The 15779-nt window shown below is 35.3% G+C and overlaps 1 protein-coding gene across 6 annotated transcripts in view; it reads right to left on the minus strand.

The window, feature by feature from the left end:
* ERBIN (erbb2 interacting protein) overlaps positions 1 to 15779 on the minus strand; it is a 118640-nt gene that overhangs the window by 16756 nt on the left and 86105 nt on the right. For 3 of the 6 annotated variants that reach the window (XM_030968658.1, XM_030968661.1, XM_030968657.1), the window contains 12 exons: positions 15621 to 15765; positions 15068 to 15140; positions 13874 to 14003; positions 13428 to 13543; positions 12361 to 12430; positions 11068 to 11167; positions 9489 to 9610; positions 8731 to 8901; positions 7772 to 7954; positions 5442 to 5559; positions 3553 to 3736; positions 1233 to 2754 (listed from right to left, as the gene is read on the minus strand). In XM_030968658.1, the coding sequence (XP_030824518.1) occupies positions 1233 to 2754; positions 3553 to 3736; positions 5442 to 5559; positions 7772 to 7954; positions 8731 to 8901; positions 9489 to 9610; positions 11068 to 11167; positions 12361 to 12430; positions 13428 to 13543; positions 13874 to 14003; positions 15068 to 15140; positions 15621 to 15765 (2934 nt within the window). The remainder of the gene's footprint in view (positions 1 to 1232; positions 2755 to 3552; positions 3737 to 5441; positions 5560 to 7771; positions 7955 to 8730; positions 8902 to 9488; positions 9611 to 11067; positions 11168 to 12360; positions 12431 to 13427; positions 13544 to 13873; positions 14004 to 15067; positions 15141 to 15620; positions 15766 to 15779) is intronic. The other 3 variants (XM_030968662.1, XM_030968659.1, XM_030968660.1) reach the window with 2 other exon arrangements.

The raw sequence follows: 15779 nt of genomic DNA on the forward strand, positions 1-15779 counted from the left end.
GGATCAGAAGAATATGTACAGATTTTGTGCAGGTGTCTATAAAAAATGAAACCCATCCCCTTCTGTCACCAGAATTTGTGCAAACTGAAACAAAAAATCCAACCAAAAAAAACCCCCAAAAAACAAAAAGCAAACTCTTCCCCCCAAATACTGGGATTTCTGAAGAAAAATCATAGTTGAAAGTAATTTCTCCAACCATCTCCAATTAAATTTCTCTAGCCATCACAGATATTCAAATAGTTACCATAATAATTACAAAGCAAACTATGTTCTTAGAAAAGAAACTAAAAAACAAATTCCACCTAACTGGCACAATCAAAATGCTGTTTGGATACTTAATTCCCTTCCAAAGAAACATGATCTGGCTAAATGACATTCAAGCCATTTTTAGTGATGATATTTTCAACTGGGTTAGCAGGACAGATTACAGTCTTCCAGGCTCTACTCAAATTCTTTGAAGATACATAATTGTTCGGCTCTACTTATCAGCTCAAATTCTTGATGGCATTTACAGTACATAAAGAATCCTGTTCATCATCTCTACTTTTATCAAAACCTACTGTGATTTTTCTGAAATGAACAAGATTTTTAAGTGTTCTCATCTCACAAGAGGCAATAAATATTCATTCAACAATCTGTCAGATACCCAACTTCAAAAGATAACTGGCTTGGAGGCAAATACATGATAATTATGGCTTTTGAATTCCTCAGCAACTAAAGCTGCAGACCTATACTTCTAAATAGATTTTACTGATTTTCTTTTTCCATGTTCTTAAAGAGAAGAAATAGGGTGAAAAAAGGGCAGAACAGAAAGATCAAGAAGTGCAAGGGAATATTTTAGTAAACTGTGAATACAAAGCTACAATAAAATTTACCTTAAAAATTACCTTAAAAGAGCTGGCCTTGCAGTCCAGCAGGTCTGTATGACATTATTTAATGTATTCAAAAGTAGTCTGGCTAAGCTGGCAAGTATGATGTAAAAAAAACAGCACCTTTCTTTTTTTCTTTGGAGGAAAAGATCTTTTTATCCTTTGGGGGAAAAGTTCATTTAGTTCAGTCTACCATCTGAGTGCTTCTCATGTATTCATTACAAACGCATTTATCCTTTTTAAAGCAGGATCAAAATTAAATTTTCACTAGTAATTAAAAGCTGTTCAAAACAGAGTGTTTACCTTATTCCACATCTAGGTAAAAGAAAAGTAGAAAAAAAAATATAGAATGATTGTTTTTACCTTTTCTAGCTTTTTAGCCTCAATATGTCGCAGCACCTGTTCCCTCCAGTCATGAGGGACTTTAGTTTTTCCTGCAGGGTCTAATAGGGAGTGCTCGGAGTTAACCCTTGGGTTTGATCTCTTGGAGGGGCTCGTCCGCGAGTAGTTGAAGTCACTGACTGACATAGTTCTTTCTGGGATCTCGCTGACCGAGGGCCGCGCGCTCTGTGGCCGGGCCACGCTGGGACCATCGATGCTGTATGTCCGGGCAGAGAGAGGCCTCTGCTGTCCCGACATCACCGCTGCAGCTCTTCCCATCGAATGCAAATCTCTGTATGTTAAGTAGTCCCCTTCAGGCACCTGGGCTCGTCTTGAAGGTCCACTATCCCCAATATTTATGGAAGCTGTAGAAGATACACTGCTCTGCCTCTGAAGCGTGTGCCTGGTTGCTCCTGGGAGCAGTCTGTCACCTGGTGGAACAGCCCACAGATCTGCGTGTCTCCCAGCCATCCGCTGGTGAGTGTTGTACACGGTGCTGGCCCGGACATTGTTATGATTGGAAAAATTCATGTTGCCAGAATGCTTTACATAACTGGGAGTTTCTGTACTGTCAGACCTAAGCAGACGTGAAGGAGGTAAAGTGCCCTGTTCTACTTGGGTGCTTTGTTTCTGGGGCCACAAGGCATCTTTTGCTGCTGCACTACTGCTGTACTGAATATTATACTGGGGAGCACAGAGCATCTGTGCACCGCCTGTCACTGATCCCCTCACTACATTAGCACCTTCAGGATTGTGATTTGAGTCAAACTTGAACACCGTTTTTGTAGAAGATACTAAATCAGATGATGATGATGACCCAGGAAAAACCTGTAAAGGCTGATCATAGAGAAGAGTAGCAGATTTACTTCGGACTATGTTTCTTCCATCTGCAGTATCTGGTCCTGATTTTACTGCTGAGTTTGGTTGTTGAGATCCATTCTCATTTACAGTATCATAGATTTTCAGCCCCCCACTGTCCATACTTGTGATGCTGTGAGATTTCATCACAGGACCGCTTCTCTGTGGGGACAAATCTTCAGTGCTTCTAGAAACAGACAGCTCAGCAGAATCCCCATCAACTGTAGTGCTTTTTGCTAGTTTTTCTTTACTAGGAGACTGTACTGTTTCCTCAGCAAGTCCGTTTACTTTATTTACACGATATTTATTTCCATTTTCCAAGTGCTCACTTTCTTCTTTTGCGTTGTTATTCAAAAAGCCCATTACTGAAACCATTTTCTGTGTTTCTAACTTTTCTACAGGAACTGGCACTGCTTCTTCACTAACAAGTTTATTGATATTCATGTTTATCTGGTCTAATTTCTGAGACTCCTCCATAGGATTACTTAGATCAACACCTTTTCCTATCAGGCCTAATCTTTCTTCAATGCTCAATTCATATTCAGACAAATTTGTAACTTTCTCTTGCACATTTAGTTTTTCTTCTACTGTAATACTCAATTCTCCTCCATTTTGCAAGAGATTATTCAAATTTTCATCTTCTCGCCTGGAAGAAAAAAAGATGGTTCTTAAAGAAATTCTCCTAAGAACCAATGTATTTCTCTAAGTATAATTTTAGAAAAAAAGTTACTATTAATATGTAACCATGCTGTGCATACAAAACAGGACAAAGAAACAGATTTATGGTTTGATATTTTATATTGAAGAAATGTGTTATATAAAGAGCTCATTTGGGCAATGTTTTTACATCACGTGGTTTCAGAAGTTTGTTTAAACTCAACAAGAATAATTAAAAACAGTTCAAAAGTACAAAGTGGCAATAACTTACTTTTTTATTAATTTCTTTTAGTTTCCATTTTGGACAATTTTCCTATTTGTATTAGCAGTTTTTATGAAAAATGGCACTTTTTAACTAAAACTGCTAGAAGAGTAACAGCCTGTAATTCCAATCTGTGTAAGTTTTTAAGAACCTTTAATGGTCATGTTAGCAATCAAATTGATTTTCAAAATTAAGCAAATAAAAACACAAAGCTTTTAAAATGGCATATTGATGTATTTTGTAGGGATAAAAACTTAAAAAGATAAAATCATTACACCCTATTATTAAGAGAAATGAGAACCATGTATTGTATACTAAAGCTAGTCTCTGAAAGTTTTTCTTTTTTTTGAGAACTTTATTAACCTTAAGAGAATATTATTAACTCTATTATAAAACACTGAAATTTTAAATATTTAATTAATGATAAATGAATGAATTAAAGGAAGGAACGCCTTCCTTTAACATAAAATATTAAATAACGGTTTTCTAATGTATTTTCTTAGTGGTCCACAGTATCTTACAAACCTGATTTTGGATAGAACAGCAGCACGTGTTTCTTTGTCAGGAGAACAGAGAGAAATATCTTGGCTACTGTCAGTATTTAAGGAAACAGAATCTGACATTCGAGAAGGAGAGGAACAGTTGCTGTTATTCTGATTACTATTGTGGGTAGCTTCATCTGATAAGGAATCAGTATCTTTTGAATCATCTGAAATAAAAATTTGCCAATTTAATTAGACACACATATCTTATTAATAGCCATTTCATATGTGTATGTATAGTATTTAGAAACTGTCTGTTGTTCTTCAGTAATTCTTACTACCAGAAAGTAAAATGTAAGCTAACACCCTTGCAAAGTTCATTTAAACTTACAAAATACTGTTGGAAATAGTTCCTATATTTTAAAATATTTGGCCTAATGTAAACAGCCCTTATCTGCTAATTAAAACTAAATTTTTGCTTTATTCCCATTTCCCTTGTCATACACAAGTGCTATATTACTGAATACTTCCCTAAAATACCTATCAAATAATACTTCTGTTACTATAAGGATTTCAGAATTGTCCATTATATGAGTCTACTGGCCTCTAAGAAAATGAAGCACACTGCTTCACATACAGTATTTTGAAAGGGCATGCTGTTCCTGGTTTTGAATATTCTATCATTATTAAAGCTATTAACTAGACCAAGTACTCTGGAACTATTCAGATCACTGGATAAGCTCTGTGTAGCTTTCTAGTAAAGTAAAAAATCAGCAATGAAAAATGTTCTTCTGCAGATTTTGAATTCAATGCATTCCCATGCTTTGCAGATCCCTTAGGACATCATTTTCAGAGTAATTTACCCCTGTGTACATTGATTCTTGCATAGTGTATGCATACTTACATACTACATCCGTATAAAAATAATTTCTCTGGGGGAATTCAAGGCAGCCGTGATTCTGACATGAGTGTAGAAACAAGTACATTTAAATTTTTGCTTCAAGTCAGTTACAGATGCCAAACGCATACATTTTGTGGAACTAATGTCTGTCTTCAGAGACAAGAAAGAAGTTTTGACCTGGTACTTTAGTCAGACAAAAAAATCCAAGGACAGCATTGGTAAACATCCACCTTTTCACCTGTATGTGATCCTCAGCAGACTTCCTGCTTCCACCATGGGATTCTCCTCACCAAATCTCACCTTTTTACATCTAATGTCCAGAAAAGCTTTTTGTCCTGGAAGTACTGGACTTAGATATCATATGAAGCAAAATATTATTCACTATCCCCTTTCCATATCATGTGTTCTCTGAATCCTAGGCCATTTGTTAGTCTTAAGGAAATGATTACCCAGACTAAATTTTTATTTTAAAGAATATAAAATTTAGTTTAAAAAATAGATTCAGGATTTTAATGCTAGAGGAGCAAAGAAAAATAAAAGAGCAAAATAACTCTGGAGAAAGAGTGTCACAAGAAAGGATTATTCTTAAACCTTAGGAAGAGAGCACAGCTTCTCTAGAGAAATTTTAAAAAGTGATACTGGTGCCTACAGCAGCAGTTATAGCAGCTGCCTATTGCAGCAAGAATTCAGAAAATCTGGGTGAAGGGAGAGTTACAGAGTATTTCTAAAATAAATACCACTTTCTGCAATCCTTTTCTTAATCACATCAAGAGTGTGTTCAAGCTCCAAACGCCCCAAAACATATACCCCTTGTCTTCCTGTCTGATTTAAACTGACAAAAATCAAGAAAATTAAGATATTAACACAAATTTCTCAAGCATGCACTCCAGTATATGCAGTTTTTTCCCCGCTTTCATTACTTAACTAGGAAAATTTTTCTTTTACTTAATTTAATTTGAAAAGCTAGCCACTTTGAGTCAAGAAATTATCGAAATCACAAAACACTTCCAATGCTTTTTATGGTATCTTACCTTTTTTGCTGTTGCTTAGGGCTACCACTTTTGGTTGGTTTATGGAAGTTTCTATCAGTGGCGGTCGCATTTCTGCCATTTTCATCTCCTCATCAGAGGAGAGTTCTTCTGACTCCTGCTAAAGGGAAAATAGCTTTATCCCATCCATTTTGAAGAGGAGTTCAAATGTAAGTAAATGCTGTCTAAACTATCACCCACTAAACAATAAATGGGTAAAAAGATAAATGAGCCACATAACATAGGCAAAGCAAAACAACTTTGTAGTGCATCTGTAGTACAAGTCAACTGAATCATCTTTGCAAGTCTGCAAGTGATGCTTCTTATTGTCACTGCTGAACTCTGTGGGATGACACTCAGACAGTGCTCTTTAAAGGTAACTTTAAAAGTAATTTTAACTGCAAAAAACTTATTGGAGCAAGCAGATGAAGCTCTCATTCTACCACTGGAGAGAGCATCCAGTGGAGTCCAAGTCACAAAGTGATCATTGAAGCAGCAAGCACCGCAGACTGACCAGCTGGGTGTTGGTTTTGAAGAAAAGAGCTCAAGCTGAAACAGCTATAAAGTAGCCATGACCAAGACAATCCTAGGAACGGAGAGGTATGCTGTGAGAAAAAACTGAAGGAGCTTGGCCTGCCTAGTCTATCTAACAGAAACAGAGTAAAGGTATCTTGCTAGGGGTAAATTTCAAAAGGAAAAGAAGTCATTTAACTTCAAGAGCAATGGCAGAGAAAAAGCAATACTGAATACATTTAAGCTAGTAATCACTAGTTCTGAACCAAAAGATGGAACTCGGTGCACTTATGACAGTGATTAATAGACAAAGCTGCTGCAAGACCAGCCATGCAACTGATTCTGTTCCTAATGCAGCCTTCTTTCTGAAGATAAATATTCATTTATCTTCAAAACTCAATTGTTTTCAGTAATATTTTGAAGAAACAAATCCCCAGCAAACCTTTCCTCAAAGCAGAAATTTCTTTCTAGTAAACATTTTCCTGCTACAAAATTCATGTTTCAAATTGCAAAGTCTGCCAATATTCACTTTTTCTTACTGTTTTAGAACATTTAACGCATGGTGCGCCTATTGGAGCACCATCTTCCCATGATACCAATTACCCGTTCTTAGGTCTGCAGGAAGGACATACTTGACTGAGACGTAACAAACAAGCTATGACAGTCCTAATTAAAAATAAAAAGTAAAAATCCATTGGCTTTTCTCTACAATCCAAACAACCAATCTGTTCACTGCATCTACCACATGCCCTTCCTCTTGGATGTGATATACAAGTGTAATCAATGCTGAAATGAAAAGCTTACACACAGGCAAAGTTTAGCTATCTGGATTCTGCAACACCATTACCAGCAGGAAATAAGGAAATACACTGAAACAAGGATGTCACTGAACCTGACTTGTGTACTTAGTACAGCTACAAAGAATTACTGTCATTATCATTAGACAATTATCATGATCTTCCAAAATCACATTTTAAAATTTAAAAAAAAAAGTCAGTGCCAGTATTCTCAAAAAGAATGTAGAAGCAGGAACATACTAGTGGGGAAGTAGCCAGTGACAGCCACAACTGCCTCTCACTCAAGTCTTTTCACTGTATGATATAGACACATTCCACAGCTTACACAATATAGACAAAAAAAAAATGCACTGCTGAAATTATGAAAAAAGTATCTTACAGGTTGTAACTGGGAACTGATTGAATGACAGCTTCCGAAATTTGTCATAAACCTCCAGCTTTCCTAATAAATAAATACATGGTGTTTGACAGAGAGATGCACAGTTTAGAAATTTAAAATCCTGCACTGGAAGACGTAAGTATATTCCAAGTAATATTCCTGACAGCTTGCTAGTAAATACAGAGGAATAATTATTTTTTAAATCACTTTCCACTTTTCATTTGAAATGCATGTGCATAATCACTTGGATACAGAAATATTTTATTGCTGATACTGATCTGACATTTTCTCATTTCAGCAACAATTAAAAGTGATTATTTAATGAAGTACTGACAGTCAAACATCTGGAGAATTCCACAGAAGTATGGGTCTTTTCACAGTGTATATCAATGTATAACTGAGTTCACATTATTTTTCTTTAAATGCATGCATCTTTTATTATGAACTTTATTAGCTGTTTCAACTTTTACTTAACAAAATATAAAGTGAAAGATGTACTGTATTGAAAACCATCTGAATTTACAACAGTTATGGAGGGCAATTTTCTTCTATTGTCAACAGAAATTTTCATCTCCCAGAAGAACAAATTTAATACAACACCAGCACAATTTCTGATTGCTATAATGCTCATTGCAATGCCATACCTCAAGCATGTCCTCATGGCTGACAGTTGTTTTCGCGTTCTGCAAGGTTTTAACAAGTGCAGTCATCTGTGAATTTGCAGTGCTGTGCTCAGCTTCTGGTTCACTAGGCTTTTGCACAGAGCTTCCTGCTGAATATTGCTTTCTCTCATCGGCTTTGTTCTTTATTGAACCAGTTTCTGAGGTCTACAAAATGAAGAGTATTAGCAGAGGAAGCATCCTGAAACGTTTTTAATGACATATAGACCCAGCATTATATATTCAGAGAAAACATGGAATGGAAAAATCTGAGCTCTTAAATTATAAAGAACAGAATGCACCATGTATGAAATGCTAAGAAAACACAATAGACAACGAAGCTACAGTCCCTACCCTATGTCAATCAGTCTGACTTTCATCCTTACTGGTGTCAATATGTACCATTATATTTCCAGTCATATGAAAAAAAATCAAACAGGCCAATATCTGCAATGATACTATGTGAGCACCAAAAAGTAGTCCTATCTTCTATCACACTGCATCAAGCACTTAGAGACTTGGGACACTTTTGCCAGTCTGCTATTACTGCTTGTTATTACACAAAGCTTTCAGTCATGAGCAGTAAAAACGTCTGAGATGATCCAAATTTCATTGTGAAGTCTGGCAGATGAAAGAGGATCAGAGGATGACAAAGATGCCATCCTCCAGGAACCAAAGAAGGCAGCTCCTTAACACATCTACAGTTTGTATGTGCCTGAGAATTAGGTCACTTTTCTTGTTCTTAGTGCAGGAGGAAGACTGCTGCTGCCAACCAGACATTTGTTACAGACCTCCTTAGGTGGGGAAGAGGTAGACTGGTTCTGTAATCTAACAATTTTTCTTGCTAAAGAGTCCGAGGGGAGGGAAAAGAGAATTAAAAGGAATCAATGACACTTTATTCTTCGGAATTTCTTGCAAAACCAGAAGATAATGTTATCTCTAACCTTTACCCCCACATCTTTTACAGAAACTGTCTGGACTTCTCGTTTTGACTCCTTGGCATTATCTTCAGTTGATTCTTCATCCTTTAGTCTATGTACAATTGTCTGGACTGTTTTGACCATATTCTTCAGTTCATCAGGATATGGAGTTGGATATCTCTTCAGATTGCCCTCCTGTGTAACAAAAGACAATAAGGTTCTACACTTATTTAAATGTCAGAACTAAAACATAAGCTTTAAAACAAATAATTAATTAGGCCACACCACTGAATACTCTAGAATCTCCACCTTGATACTCCAGTCTGCTGGCACTGAGGCAGACATAAGCTTATCCAACCAGGCAAGATTACAAATCACTTTCACTCCTTTTCCCCCAACATGTCCAATGATTGCAAGCAAGGATTAAGCCAACTGTAACTCACTCAAAATGAAATCAGGATTTATCAGGGTTTCTCCACCTGCTCTCCACAGCACCATTAGTCAAGTAGCATCCTAGGTAGGCCCTACACTGCCAAATATAAGCTTCAGCTCTTCCCTCGTGCTCTACTGAAAATGATTTGGCCAAATAACACCCAAACTAAAAGGACACACAACAAAAAAATCCAAACCATAGTGTTTCATCCTGCTAGATACTCTAAACTGATGACTTGATTTATTCAGCAGAGTGAAACCCATTACCAAAGTATGGAAAAGGTTGAGATTAAAGGTGGAAGTAAGAAGGAGGGAAGCACCATGTATGCAAAAATAAATTCAATACTAACCCGAGGTGGTGCCTCTCTCTCATCTTTGTCTTCATCACATTCAAATGCCACCTGAGCACGCTGTTTCCTCTGTTCCTCCCACAGAGATGGATTGAAACTTTCATTATCAGATATGAACATAACTGGAAAAAAAACCCCAAAGAAGCTCGTGTAAGAATGGGCTACACTATAAAAACAAAATATACTATTTTTCTTTCTCTTGAGTGGGATTGATGTGCTTTTGTATTCATTCTTTTTAAAAGATGAAAGACTAACAGCATCATTAATTGAAGATTAGATGCAATGCCACTGCTTTATGAATTTGGGTGTACTTTTATATTAGAAAAATCCCTATCTTTAAAAAGAAAATCATATGCTCAGTTGTACACTAGTTTTAACATTCACATTCGAAAATTTTCAGCAGAACTCTGCTGAGTGGTTTTATTCTATACATAAATATGAAATAATGTATTTGTGTGCATATATATAAATAAAGATGAATTATACTTGTATAGATTTATGTAGCCTATTATCAGGGCTTAACATCATTAAGCACAGGTAAGAACATTCATCTGATTTAATTTAATGCAAATTTAAAAATGAAAACTAAGAATGACTTAGTGAGAAAAACCTGCACTCTTACTGATCCTCAAGCAACGTAAGCATCTAAAACTGGAGGTTAAGTTAATCTGCATGATTTTGCAGCACTTATGCAGTTGACAGGGGCTTTAAATGCAAGTATTTCTTGCTTAATTTTACAAGAGATAAATCTTGCAGGAACCTGATGTCTCTTATTTTAGCATCTCTTGGTGTTACATCAGCCAGGTTCTACTTTTAGCATGACAAATAGTCTAATAAATTTGCCACTACCACCCAGAAAGTGTATATCCTTCACTAGCAATACGAAGACTGTTCATATTAACCACTTCTACACCTGACATAGAAAAATACTTCATTTTAGGGCTTAGTAAGTGCAATGGAATATTTGTTACTCTGCATTTAACAGGTAAATTTAAAATTTTAACACATCTGAAGATATTATAATAAACTTCACTATCATTATGAATTCCTGACCAAAAGCCAGGAACCTAACCTTTCATAAAACCAGTTCAAACTACATGCGAACAATATGCTTTTTCTGGACTGATTTTTAAAATTTTTTTAAATTTCAAAATATACCAGAGAATACTATGTGCTTTTCAAAAAATACATACTTGGTAATGAAGGAAACATTTTGCTAAAATAGTCAGTTTGAAGCTAGCGCTTGCTTAAGAGAATTTCACCCCAAACTATTAGGCTCTTTAGGAAGGAACGTGGGTGTCATGCTGGGAGTGGCAACCACCACAGAACATGTTCCTGTCAGTCCATTTCTCACCTTACTCACTGAAATAGTTTCACCTAAAATTTACCAACATCTAAATCTCATTAAATTAGTATTCTCATTCATCAGACACAACTCATCATCTCCTGCAAGTATGCTCCAAACTTTAGGCATTTAGGTATTTAAGCATTATTTAGTGAAAATTGTATTAGCAGGAAGCCTTCCCATTATTCTTTTCAACGGCGACCACTGTGACAGGTAATTTCAGAAATTCCTTACCCTCCTCAGTCCTTGGTTGCTGAGGGAACATGTAATTAGTAAGTACTGTTTTCTGTGTGTCAGGGTCAGCTTCTTTTTGAAGAGGGATAAGTGGTTTAGACTAGAAAGTAAATGAAAGAAGGCTATGTTATGAGAATATATACATATATATGTATATATAAAAGTAAATATGACCTATTAATCACAGAGCAGGCCTGTCCCATGACTTTGAAGACACTTTCCCTTGAATTAAACCATTTCTCCTCTGAATAATTTTCACAAAATGACAAAATTAATATGTCTGTATTTGATTGATGACAGGCTTTTTGACTGAGGACAAACCCAGCAACAGCTTTTGTGAAAAGAAAACACTAGATAGTAAAAAAGTAACTCGGTTTCTTTTTGGAACTTACTACTATCCCAAAGCACACTGATCAGAAATACATAGATATATTTAGCTATTTAAAACCGCAGACAATCATATAAAGAGAAAAATTCAGCATCCTTGGTTTTTCATTTGGAGACCAGATTGAACATCCTCCACCCCTTAGAGGGAAAGGCAGAAGATTCTTGAAATTACTGTTTTACTAAAAGTGTACATCTGAGGCTAATGGATTTCTGACAGCCCTGTATACTTTAATGCCCTTCAGAAAATCAGCATAATATCAAGGACTTTAATATAAAGGAAAAATACAAGCACAGGAGTTATTGCTTAACAGCTTCAAAGCTGAATAATCACATAGTTCAAAGGTGTGGCAAAAAACGTCACTGAAAACCAGGCATGCTGAGTTTCCCCACTGGTACAGCTGTGAAAGCAACAGCGGGCTACACGTTCATGTTCAAGCTTATCAAGCACTAAACTCACCTGAGTAAAATAGCCTGAACAAACAAAACCAGCAACAAAAACCCAAAAAACCCACAAAAACCACCAAAAACAAGCAAAAAAATCCCCCCCAAAAACCCAACCAAAACCAAACAAAGAAAAACCAAAAAAGAAAAACAAAAATCAATCAAACAAACAAACAAACCCCTAAAAACCCCAACCAAACCAAGAGAAAACACAACAAAACCAAAAAACTTCCCAATATTGGTTAAACTGCATTTCCTCACAGCACAGAATTTCTCCAGGATTATGAGCCTCCAGAGACAGGTAAACTCAATATTGGTTACTTAAGGAGAACTGACATAGTAATGTCAAGAAAGTATTGATTTACACAGTACTAGGTCTCTTTATTTAACACATAGCTCTGTTCTTGTCAACCCCATTAGGAATGAAGTCAACAATCATTTATTTACAATATTAAAAAATCTCACCTGATTGTCTGACAGCCACATAGCAGTGAGTTGTTGCAGTTTTGTAAAAGTAAATGGTAAATTCTTCAGTCTGTAAATTACAAGAATTTATATAAGTACATTTAGCCATACTGTAAAGACTTTAAACAATCCTGCATTAGTCTGTAAAATATTTTTAAAAGACATTTTCATATGAAGTTCACTTAATAAATAATCAGAGCTGAAAGGCTACAACATGTAATTTAAATTCAATTAAAAAAAAAACCAACCAAACAAGAAAAACTTGTCTGCCCAGTATCGCAAGTAGCTTAAAATAAAGAAGTGACATTGTGACCTGAATTTAACTCAACTGGGCAACTTGAATACAAAGACAATTAAGGTTAATTAATAAATCTGAATCCTCCCCATTTTATCTGTCAATATACATGCCAATTAAGGGAAAATGTACTACACCTGAAAATAATTTTTTTTCTAAAAGATACGTGTATGGGGAATACACTGTCATGAATAATGGATGGTCTGGCATTAAGGGATAAATCAAGCTACAGTCAGAGTACAGAGAAGCTGGATTGACAGAATAGGAGGGAGAGCTCTGCTAGTTCTCTCTCCCAGTACTTCAATTACATAAACTAATAATTCTCCAAAGATAAACATTTTGTCTATTTTTAATGACCATCTCTAATAAAAGGCAGCTTTTTCCCCCTTGCGCAGAACACCAAGGTCTTTTACACTATCCTATGATACTGTTGGGTGCTCCATATGCAATTCAAGAAGCTGTTAATCTTTAAGTAAGAATCAAAAAAGTTTTATGAAAATACCCAAAGTAATTCCCTAGAAAAACAGATGCTAACAATCACAAATGTAGTGAAGCTGCACTTCAATGCACCTGCCAGGTCATTAAAAAAAAGATAGCTTAATATAATGAAGCTGCAATATCCAGATTATGACAATAATACATTAAATGCATCTCAGTCACCTTCTGAGCTATGTGTAAGTTAAAGAAAGACAACCATAATGTATTTGTAACAATCCCTCTACATTATTGTTGCATTTTATACAACTTCTACTTCTTAAAAGCATTCACAAACCTATTGTCACTCAGATTGATGACTTTTAATTTCTGCATATCACCCATTTCTTCAGGGAGAAATTCAAGCTTATTAGAATGCAGAAACAGCACTGTCACATGCTTCCAGTTTCCAATCTAAAAAAAAAAAACACACATAGAATTAATTCACCTTCACAACATAAATATGGAAGTTTTAAAAACAATTCGTATTGAGGCTATTTTGCCTTGAAAGTTTATTCTTACATATTAAACCTTTCAGTTTCAATTCACATCAACGAATTCCTACTCATTGCTTAAAAAAAATCAAATTTCATTATTTATCAACTTGTATATTTGTATACTTCCTCCTTTAAAAACATACACAAAGAAAAGCCTCTCAAAAATTAGTAACTTGTTATTCACAACTTGTACAGACTATAAACACATTAAAATACTCATTTTACAGACTTGGAATGAAATACATACCTCTGACGGCAGCTGAGTTAAAAAGTTATGATCTGCAGCAAATGTTCTTATATTTGAGAGCTGCCCAACAGATGAAGGCAATGTTTCAATTTCATTGAAACTACAGTCCAGTTCTTCCACTGATATTAACCTGCAAAAAAAATTATTTCCTCCATACAGATTAATTAATCCAACATTAATTGAATACTTGCAGTTTTAATGAAGTTAATATCACTATTAATTATTAATCACAAATGTAGTTCAAAATAAACCCTAAGGAATTAAAATCCAAGAAGAATACTTTACTGATGGCCTAATATGTGTCTTAGGGTGGGTGTTTTTTCCTGTTACTTGATTGCAGGCTTTTTGGTTCTGTTTCAAGCTTGCTTAATTTTTTTAAAACTCCTTTACACTGCCCTCACAACAAAAACAGTGAAGTCAGCAACATCAAATGCCTGTGTACTACATGACAACATGCCAGTGTAAGACATTAAAAACATTCAGAATGAGATAGATCACAGTCAAATTAGAGCTGAATGCAGCTTCTGAACAAGCAAAGAATTTCAAGAGTTACAGACCATGAACCTAAGAATCTGGCAATGAAGAAGTACTTTGTAAACTCTGACAACAAAAGATAAGCTATATTAATTAAAATAAATGAAAATAAATTGGAAGACATTGTACATTTGTACAGCGCTTAACTGTGAGCCAATTATTTTTGCTATTATTTGCAAGCTTTAAATTAAATAGCTGAACACCAAAATATATATTAAAAAAACTTGTTGATGGACAGCTGAAAGTTCTCCATATATATATAAAAAAGTTCAACACATGTTCATATTTACTTTTTAAAAGATTTTTGAGATTGGGCAATCATTTGCAATATCTACCACAGCCATGTTACTGTCAAAAGAAAAACAGTTTCAGAAAGCTAACTGACTCTTTAAGTATCTTGTTTTCTGTCACACTCAATTTTTGTTTTATAGATTGGTGGCTGCATTAAGTGAGGAATATATGTCCTTTGGTATTAAGTAATGGGAACCCACATGCTGCAAAGCAGAACTAATATGAAAACTCTTGCTTTAAATTGTATTAGGGCATTAACATGTAGAAGAAATTAAATCAAGTAGTTATAAAAAAACTCAGAGAGGAGCCACTGTTACAGAAGAGTGTTCAGAAAGGAAATTCAACTTCTTATTTTGGAGAAATACCTACCCTCCTATGGAGTCTGGCAAATAAATTAACTGGTTTTCATCAATTTTAAGTGTTGTCACCTTTTTCAGAGAACCTATAACAATAGGAACAAGTAAATCAAAATGGACATTTGAGTTAATTAAGCTGAGTTTTAACTTTAAATTAAGAGGGGAAAAAACCCCAACATTATGGGCCAGCCACCACATCTTCTCTATTCCCTGGTGTGCCTATAGTGCTCTATTCCTAAGGAAATAAGGAGATGAGCTTACAGAACTTGTTTGTCAGTTTACAATGTGTCAACCATTTGGGTAGGTGAGTAAGGGCAGGGAGAAAAATAAACTGTTTTTTTTCTTCTGATAGAGACAGAAGTTTTTCATACATTTATAAACTACTGTATACAGTAAAAGTGCTCCAAACCAATTTTAAGTTATTATTCAGTCATGCATTACAGCTTCATCAAGAACTGGCACTTCTACTCAATTGAAACAGAACTAGAATGTAATTTTTGTACTTTCAAGTTCTCTGTGTCTGAACTACAGGCTTCTAACAACATGAATTAACTTAAAATACAAACCAATAGACTCTGGCAGTTGCTGAAGTGAATTGCTGGATAACAGTAGGTCTTGCAGGCTTTCACAACCTGAAATACCTTCTTCGACTACTTCAATGTTGTTTTTAGAAACATCCAAGTAAGTCAGTTGTTTCAAAGTGCCTATGAACTAAAAGCAAGAGA

This window comes from Camarhynchus parvulus, chromosome Z (assembly GCF_901933205.1).
Source record: "Camarhynchus parvulus chromosome Z, STF_HiC, whole genome shotgun sequence".
Classification (NCBI taxonomy): domain Eukaryota; kingdom Metazoa; phylum Chordata; class Aves; order Passeriformes; family Thraupidae; genus Camarhynchus; species Camarhynchus parvulus.